Below are 9,529 nucleotides of genomic sequence, written 5' to 3'. Positions count from 1 at the left end.
TGGAGCAGGTTCATGGTAAAGCTGCATTTATTTTTAAAATCTGATAGCAGCAGCCTATTGTGATCATTTAAACACAGAATTCTTTGAGCTTTAGAAATCCCTTCTATAGGACAGCCGTGGAGAAGCCAGCTAATTTCAGAGTCGGCTGCTCACTGCTCCACTGAACTGGAGAAAGCCTGTTTACGCTAGCCTGAGCCCTCCATGTGAAGGCTTTTTAAGGACCTTGTAATTTTTCTGGAATTAAACCTCCCACCTCTCCTTACATTCCAGATGTCATTACAGTCAAAAGTCGTAAGACTCTGATTCCCTGTGTAGCTGGCTGGGGGCTGGGGACGGGGTATGTTTCTGTGGTGCGTTGTTTGCAAGAAAGGCTTTTTTTTTCCTTTCCAAAGGGTGAGGATTACATACAGTCTCCTACCTGCGTGACAAGATGGTTTAATCATCTGCTATTCACGCTCCGCCCCCCCAAGCCCAGCAGCTTCCCACCCAGACAGGCTGCAACCCTGGCTCAGTGGATGATGGTAAAAATCACTGACCAGCACCATCAAACACTGTCTTGGTTTCAACACCATGGGGGAATGTAAGGACAGGTCAGGAAATGAATGACCGCAGCCTAAGCTGCCTCTTCCTCTTCCTCTCCCCAGCAACACCCCCCCCTTTTTTTTTTGAAAGGAAAAAGCCCACTGGAATTGCCTAAACTGCAATGCAATCTCTTGCTCATTTAAAAGATCTCATTTTCTAATCATGTGCTTTGAGACATTTAATACTATTTCAATTATGCAGAGGAAATAATATAATTCCTTTATTTGAAAAATGATACTGAACCTCAGAGATCATGTTAAATCTACTGCTGGAATGGGGATTCTTTTTAAACTGTGTTGTTCCCTCTCTTCACACAGCTGTAGCTGTACACAGATGGAAAAACATTTGGTCAGAAAGCAGCAAATTAGTGTTTTTCAGGACAGAATTCAGCTCCCGCAGCTCCTGCATCTCCATTCGTCAAGATTTTATTTCTTCTTTGCATTGACGTTTTTGCAGACCCAGTTCATGCCGTCCTTTGAGGGAAATGGGCAGAGAGAGGCAGCGTTAGTTGTAAGAAAGGCACCACACACTCCAGCCCCAGAGGGGAGAGGGCGAGGGTCTTGGGTCCTCCCTCCTCAACCACCAGCTCAGTGGAGCTTGCCTTCCCCAGGGGCCCACCTGGGTGACCAGGGACAGTGACCTCCTGGGGAGGAGGAGGGAGGCCTCTGAGAGCACAGGAGGGAGATGGGAGGGGGAATGTCCAGAGCCCGAACTTGAGATGGGTCCTCAGGAACTCCCTCTGAAAAAATAAACACATCTGCCTGGATCCAAGGCCTGATTGAGGGGCTATCAGGACAGATTCCAACCATTTTTGGCTTTTTCTAAAAGCTGACCTTTGCTAGGGCATTAAATTCAATAAGCCACCTTTCTGGTGCCCCGGTGTGTTTACAGTGTGACAGTGTACACTTGCGCTAAATTAAATTTCTTTTTGGAAAAACAAACCAACTGCAGTGCATGTTACTAGACACACACTGGGGCAATGTGCATTTATTTCTCTTCGTGCAGCACCAGGGAAGGTTTAAAGGGGCCTGGCCTGGTTCTTGCAGCTTTAAGCACTACCAAGCAGAGGGACTGGGGAGAAGGTTCCCTTAAATGCACAGCGACCTTGAAAGTGTCCTCTCTTAGAAGGCTGGAGAAGGACAGAGGTAAAAACCACACAATACCTACAGCCACTTGGCAGGTGGCATGATATCTCGTGGATGCCAGGCCCGCCAGAGATGACCTATTTCTCAATGCCCTTTGCAGCCATCCCTGAATGCTCACCCTTTCCCCAGAGTCTCTCTGACCCCCAGGGGTGTGCAGAGGTCTCAGAAGCCCAGAACAAAATCAAACGAGACTCCTGCAATGCAACGCATCCCTTTCCCCTGCATGTGTCACACGTGCACATCTCAGGGCATACATGACATTCAGAGCCCCACATTTCCTATGACCAGGGAGCTAGCTGTTGAACCTGAACAGCTGAGACAGCTTAAAGTAATAAACATCAGCTGACACCCTTGGCCATTAGGAGCATTAATCCCATAAACAATACATCACTTCAAAACAACCAGCAGGCATCCTATCTCCTGGCTAATCTGACCATAACCTGAATTTACAGTGATTAAAACCCTGCCAGTTGCCATCAGAGCACTTGGGTGGGAGAATCAGATAATCTGATGGCTGTCCCAGAGCATACCTTAGGGCATGTGCCAAGAAGAGGCTGGCCACAGCCGAAGGCACAAAGGTGGACAGCACCTGGCAGCAGTGGGGATGAGGGTGGGGGAATGCCGAGGTGGGAGAAGGTGGACTCCGAATGCATCTCCGAATACAACTGGGTCAGCTACTTACTCTGAAAAGCTGAGGCCAATTTTAAGACCATTTTATGAAAAGGAATAATTTAAAGAGAAGCATGTTTAATTTTAGGAGCTAATTGGTTTCCAGGAAAAAAAAAAAAGATCACCTGCCAGGAGACAAAAAAGATTTTACAAATAAAAGAGGGATGAATGAGATAAGCATCTTCCCTTTGCATTCGAAGCTGAATAGCTCAGCACTTATGTAGCACTTTCCATCTTCAGGAACCCGCACAAACACCATCAAAGGTGCATACCTCAATATTTCCTCCTCTGTAGAGACTTGCAACATTTTATCAAATCATCTTCTCAGAGAAATCAAGAACAGTGTTCCCACTCTATACGAATACCATTTTCCCTCTTGTTTTACGGCTGATTATAGAGGGGGGTGGGTTTCTTTTACTGCATGTAACTCAACATGAATGCACTCAGAGATAGGAAAAATATTTACTCAGCTGCAGGAACCCAAAGCAGAACATGGAGGGTGAGGGGCAGTTTTCTCCAGGGTATCTGTTACGGAGGCAGAGGGGACTTAAATGGGGGAGCCCTGCCGAGGGGCAGTGTCCTCCAGATGTATGTGAGGGCCCGCGGTGACAAACCTTTCCAGCCACAGTCCTGCCAGCAGAGGGCGCTCAGAGGTCGGGCCCCACCAGCTGACCCGCTGGCCCTGGGGCGCTGCAGCTGCGCCTGCAACCTGGAGTGTGGGAAGCCGAGGAGACTTAAGCTGCTCTGGCTCGAGAAGGCCGCCCTGATCTGGTGTCTGGAGGCTGGGGATTGTGCCTTTCCTGTTATTACGTAGAGGAGAACCTGAGCTGGAGGTGGAGGTGTTGGGGAGGCAACAGTCAATGACGATGATAGCTCTTCAATAAAAATCAGGCACAAGCTGTGCCAGGGTGCCCACTGGCAAGGAAAGACTCCTGAGGGAAGGGTCCATGTCAGGCTGGCTTGAGGTGGTGTTTACAGAACTTAGCATGGTGGCTGGCCACACAATTTATATCTTTTAAGTTAATCCTTGTAACAACACTGTGAAGTAGGTACTCATGGATGAGGAAATGGGGGCACAGAAGAGTGCTTGGCAGAGGCAGGCTGTGAACCCGGGCAATCTAGACCCGGCGTCTGCTCTCGACGACCGTTTCTCAATGACTGCGGGCAACTGCTCGGGGAGGAGCTCTCCCTCAGGCTTGGAGAGAAGCTGGGGCTCGTGCTCAAGTCGGCAGAGGGAGCAATTCCAGTGTTTTCTTTGTTATGACTTCCAGCTGAATACAGGGGCATGAGACGGCACAGCCCTACCCAAGCACCCTGCGTGGCTTTGCTGCAGCTCTGAAGGTGCCAGAGGTTGTTTCTGGCCACTCAGCTCCCAGGATTCCCGGGCTGCCAGGTATCAGCGTATGTGGAATCCTACGTGTTTACCTTGCTCCCCATGTATTAACTCTCCACAAGCCTGCCACCTCCAGCAGGATCTCTCTCCTTAGAGACAACATCATTGCAAGAGGAGGACCCTTCTGCTTCTCATGCTTAAATCAGCAGCCACGGCACTCTGGCCTTTATCTGGCAAGGCTTTGATTTTTTTAAAAACAGATGACTGGGGCTCCTGCGGTGGCGCAGTGGTTAAGAATCCGCCTGCCAATGCAGGGGACACGGGTTCGAGCCCTGGTCCGGGAAGATCCCACATGCCGCAGAGCAACTTAGCCCATTTGCCACAACTACTGGGCCAGTGTTCTAGAGCCCACGAGTCACAACTACTGAAGCCCGCACACCTAGAGCCTGTGCTCCGCAACAAGAGAAGCCACTGCAGTGAGAAGCCTGCGCACCACAACCAAGAGTAGACCCCGCTCGCCGCAACTAGAGAAAGCCCGCACGCAGCAACGAAGACCCAATGCAGCCAAAAGTAAATAAGTAAATTTATTAAAAAACCCCCAAAAACAAAAAGATGACTGAGAACAGGTGATCATTTACCTGAAGTAGGTTACTGCTCTGCCTCCAAAGAAGGAAATGAACTCACAGGTTCGTGTAATGGTTGAACCTTTATTGTCAAAAACTGGTTTGACCAAATTTCTGCGTCCTGCATCTTCCTCACAGTGCTGACAATCCTATGGCATAAGTAGTCCTCCCTTTCATCCTCCACCGCACCGCCCCTGACCAACCTTGCTGAAACTGAATTTGAATTGATTGGCTTCAATTCAATACTAGAGACTATGGAGAGACACTGAACCTCAAATACTGAGCTTTGTTTGGCCTTCTGGAGAGGAAATAAATGTTACCATGTCATGATATTACTCCCTACTAACTGCTGGGAAAAATACAAGACGGCCCCTAACCATATGGGTGAAAACCTACAGATCACAGATCTCTCCGTTTCAGGATTAAAGGCATGATGCCCTTTCTATGGGAAGAGTGGTCTCCGACTGCACTCCTCTTTTTTTTTTTTTAACATCTTTACTGGAGTATAATTGCTTTACAGTGGTGTGTTAGTTTCTGCTGTATAACAAAGTGAATCAGCTATACATATACATATATCCCCATATGTCCTCCCTCTTGCGTCTCCCTCCCACCCTCCCTATCCCACCCCTCTAGGTGGTCACAAAGCACCGAGCTGATCTCCCTGTGCTATGCGGCTCCTTCCCACTAGCTATCTGTTTTACATTTGGTAGTGTGTATATGTCCATGCCACTCTCTCACTTCGTCCCGGCTTACCCTTCCCCCTCCCCGTGTCCTCAAGTCCATTCTCCACATCTCTGTCTTTATTCCTGTCCTGCCCCTAGGTTCTTCAGAACAACTTTTTTTTTTTTAGATTCCATATATATGTGTTAGCATACGGTATTTGTTTTTCTCTTTCTGACTTACTTCACTCTGTATGACAGACTCTAGGTCCATCCACCTCACTGCACTCCTCTTAATTTGATCTCTCTGCAATGCATCCATCACTGCTTGATGGTTGGAACTGAGCAGTGGCAGCCATGGTTGGGTGGGCCTGGTTTTTAATGCCATGAGGACTACACGGTCACATCAGTAATTGCTTTAAGACGATGGAGCTCAGACCCTTGCTGAGCAATGCAGCCTATCCCATTGTGCCACTGGGCCCCCAGGGTCAAGGAGCAGCTGGAAGCAGCATACATAAAATATTGCTTGCTATTAATACTTTTTCTGGTGACAAAGGGCACTGCACCAGAGAGGTAGCAGAATCGCATGTCCCAAGCTTGCTTCCTTAGTCTACAGAGAGATCTGAAAATTTAAAAATAAACCTGAGGTCTGACTTGCAGATAAGCAGTTCCACACACACTGGGAGTTGAAAATAACTGATTCAGGCCTAGAAAGAAGTTGTAAATGTCATTTAAGAAATATATTGAAATTCTGTTGGCATATTAAGGGAAAGGTCCCCTGGATCAAGGAAAAAGAAACAAAAACAAGAACCTGGGCTAGTGAATGTTTACTGTTCACCTGCAAGGCACTCTGAAGGACAGCTCACACGTCAGGGCTCAGACTGCTAGAGGCCCTTTCTGTGTAGGTGAGACCTCTGTGAGCCGGATCATGGCTCCTGCTTGGTGAAGGAAGACAAGGAATGTGGAAGCTATGTGAAAAGAAGGGATGAGCATGAGGTAGGGGCATGGAGAGCGATACCCAGGAGAACCTTCTGCTAGCTCAAAGCTACTGGTGTAGGCATGTCTCTGTTATGACTAAGGTTAGAGACCAGGTTGAAACTGCTGATCTCTGCTTTGAAAGGAAATTCCAATGCAGTATAATTTTAATTAAACACGCACGCACACACAATGTTCTAGGGAGGAAATGTCTTCAAGCACCTGAAACTACAACAGCCAAGGAACGCTGTGGTTTGGGGTTCACATTCAGGTCTGCAGGTGGAAGAGGGACTGATTTCTCTGTATCTTTCTCTGGCTCTAAGCCAGATCTTTGTTCACTATTTTCCAGACACCCAGGGAAAAGAAGAGAAGAGTCCCAGGCTAGATGTTGAGCACTAGGAGAGGCCCAGCAACCCTGGCCTAGCCCCAGGGTGCAGAGGGAGGCCGCTCCATGTCAGCAAGCCAGTCTGCCTGCAGGGGCTGCAGGTTTTCCCTCCCAAACATTGTTTAGTTTCTCCTCTTTCTGCCTTCATCTACTTGACATAACTGGGTCTCCTCTGATCACTCCTCTGGACTATGGGGCTCTCCATAGCCCAGAGTTTCCAAGATTGATGTTCTCCTTCAGCTTTTAGTGCCGTTTACCTATGCTCTGCTCTTGATAGTTTCCCATGAAAACTTGCTTTAATTACATGATGGGCCGCTTCCTCATCACCATTAGTCAGGCAAAGAAAGACCTGTTCCAGACTCTTTTGAAGCCCTCAAAAGCCAACTTCCACACCCAGAGCAAGGGATTGCCTGTCCTTGTAAAGACTGCATGTATTTGCCATCAGAATATCAGGTAGAACAAGAACGTGAAATCCACCCCAGGAATCACTAACTTCCATAATGTCAAATCATATGTTTAAGCTACTTGGCTAAGGAGAAGTGATCTCCCTGTCCGACTACTCCAGAGGGCATAGCTCCCCACCTAGTGGATCTGTTCCCTTGACTCACCCACTGGATGGTTATTTATCAGCAGAGGACAGGTCTCTCAAATGCATTTTGATTAAACACACACACAAACACAACGTAAATAGAGACACTGTTTTTAAACATCTGAAACAGTAACAGAAATTCCAGGTCTTTTTTTTTTAACCTTTGTACATTTTCTTTCAGGGTCATTAGTGCTGTGGTGCCAGATACTTGACCCACTTCACATCTGATCATTTTAGCAGCTCTGCCCATTACTGACGAGCTTTCAGGGGGTAGTGGGTGGGGAGGGTGGAATGGGAGGATGAAATAGGAATTTAGGGAATTTCAGTAAATTTTTACACAGAATCTCTGAAAGTGACATTTTTCTAGTGAAGCCTTTCATTTTTAGGAATAGTTAAAGCCTTAATTAACAAGAATCTTTAAGAGGTCTGCTCCTGAACTAAGCAATGCAGGGAAAGAATTCCACCTAAGTGACTCTTTTTAAAATGAAAACCAAGAAACTGGCTGAGTGGACAAGAGCTTAGGTCAAAGGTATTACCTGAGAGGGACATGGTCAATCAGTGCCTCACAATGAAAAGTGTTTCCACGACCTTTCTCCAGTCCTCAAAGGTTACCATTAAAGGACAACAGACAGCAGACTCCCTTCTTAATTAACATTTTTATTAAATAACCCGTTTCAAATAATGGTTAAATTCTCTAAATTTATATCATTCTATTAACCATAATCTAATCTCATTAACCTTGAAATCCCAGTCTTAACTACCCAATTCTATACACCATGGTACTATCTACTAAACTAATTAAGTGACCTTCAAACTATTTCTTCTCCATATAAAATCATGATTTTTCTTGCTCACAGTTCTTTACTGGATCTCTCATGATATCATTTCCTGTGAACCTGGCTGCTGAGGTCCCTGATCTGGGAAGAACTTTCTAACAAGATCAAACCATACAGGACTGTCTCACTTGATTCCTGCCTGCTCCCACCCTCTGTCTGTCTGGTAGCTCAGAGCCTCTTTTTTGGCCCAAAGATGCTGTGATTTAAAGGGAACTTCATTTCTATGGCAGCTCAACAGCTGGCAACAAGGAGTCTGTCCTTGTCATCTCTGCGTGGCCGAGCGGGAGGGGTAGGGACTGGAAAGACAATGACCAGAGCTCCCTCCCAACTCCACCTCCTCTGAGGACGCACCCTTGACTTGAATGCCATTCCTCTAAAGAGATGACCCCAGTCCCTCCTTTTTATATCCCTAAGGCTGGCTGAAGAAACAAGAGCCTCACTGTTAATTCCAGCTTTGCTTTTTCTTCCTTTCGACACTCCGGGCTGTCAATTCCAATGCATTTCTTTTCTTTTTTTTTAAATGATTTAATTTGCTTTTTTAAAAAAAATATTTTGGCTGTGCCACGTGGCACGTGGGATCCCAGCTCCCGACCAGGGATTGAACCAGCACCCCTTGCATTGGAAGCGCAGAGTCCCAGCCACTGGACCGCCAGGGAAGTCCCTGCATTTATTTTCTTAAGGCCCCACCTTCAGAGTCCCCAAACTCAAGATGTTCTCTATTTTCTCTATTTGGGTTCTAAGCCATTTAGAGAGGCAGAGTCCTCCTGCTGAAGTGGGTTGTACGAACACAAGAAAGCTACTCTCTTTTCCTGGGCCTCATCCTCACCAAAATAACCTGAGGCCCCATGAGTACCATCTTTGGCACAACTGAGGGAAATACCTTAGGCAGAACTTGATTTTTGTTTAAAAGTGAGAAGCTAAATAAAATGATCAGAGTTTACCTACTCAAAAACATTCTGGGTTGTAACATACTTGTTGGACCAGCTGAAAATCGCCCAGTTAATTCAAAACCTGGTAAGATGTACATCATCACATAAGTGATTGCAATTTTATAGAGGAGATCTGAGAATAAAACTATTAATGGTAGTTAGTTTCTTTCTTGAGTGGGATTAGGGGAAATGAAAGAACTTTTTAGTTTTTAATTTTATGTATTACTTTGATATGATTAAAATGAGAATATATTGCTTTATAACCGCATTCTAGGAGAGAAAAAAGGAAATACTTAACACCTGCCCCCTCCCTAAACCTACACCTCACGGAGACTTGCAGGGCCCCAGCTTCCCTTCTGGGGACACAGCCGAGGTAATCTCTGGCTACTTGGGGGCCTGCACGACACACATACGTGCACCAAGAGCTTCTGAGGGGCAAGTATCAAGGAGTCTGGAGCAGGGGCACTTGTTCCGTGCTGACTGGTCTGCCCTCAGAGCAGAGGCCAAGCACAGAAAGGGCCCTGGCTCTTTGTGTAACAAAGAGGGGAAATATCAGGCAGCAAATAGTTGGAACAGGTGAGATAATTCTAGGAAGTGATTATTTGCTTGAGATAAAAGTGGTCAGGCAGTTTTAAGACAAATCAGTGTCAAATGTCTGAGAGAGGGGAAGAAGAGTATTAGAAGGGAAATGGAAAGAGGCTGCTGGACAATGATGGAGAATCAAATCTCGGGCTCATCCCCCAACACACCAAGTTCACAGAAAAGCAAACTGGTCGTGCCACCAGAGACACATGTCCTACGGCA

The 9,529-nt window shown here is 46.6% G+C and overlaps 1 protein-coding gene across 1 annotated transcript in view; it reads right to left on the bottom strand.

The window, feature by feature from the left end:
• Positions 1 to 775: 775 nt before the first annotated feature.
• Positions 776 to 9,529, bottom strand: part of ARL3 (ARF like GTPase 3) — a 32,705-nt gene continuing 23,951 nt past the window's right edge. The window contains exon 6 of the mRNA XM_081228605.1: positions 776 to 1,055. Within this exon, the coding sequence (XP_081084731.1) occupies positions 1,008 to 1,055 (48 nt within the window). The 3' untranslated portion in view covers positions 776 to 1,007. The remainder of the gene's footprint in view (positions 1,056 to 9,529) is intronic.

The sequence above is a fragment of the Mesoplodon bidens genome, assembly GCF_964165515.1.
Source record: "Mesoplodon bidens genome assembly, chromosome: 1".
NCBI classification, from domain to species: Eukaryota; Metazoa; Chordata; class Mammalia; order Artiodactyla; family Ziphiidae; genus Mesoplodon; species Mesoplodon bidens.
The sequence above is the reverse complement of the archived record's forward strand: the minus strand, read 5'-3'. Positions and strand labels throughout refer to the sequence as shown.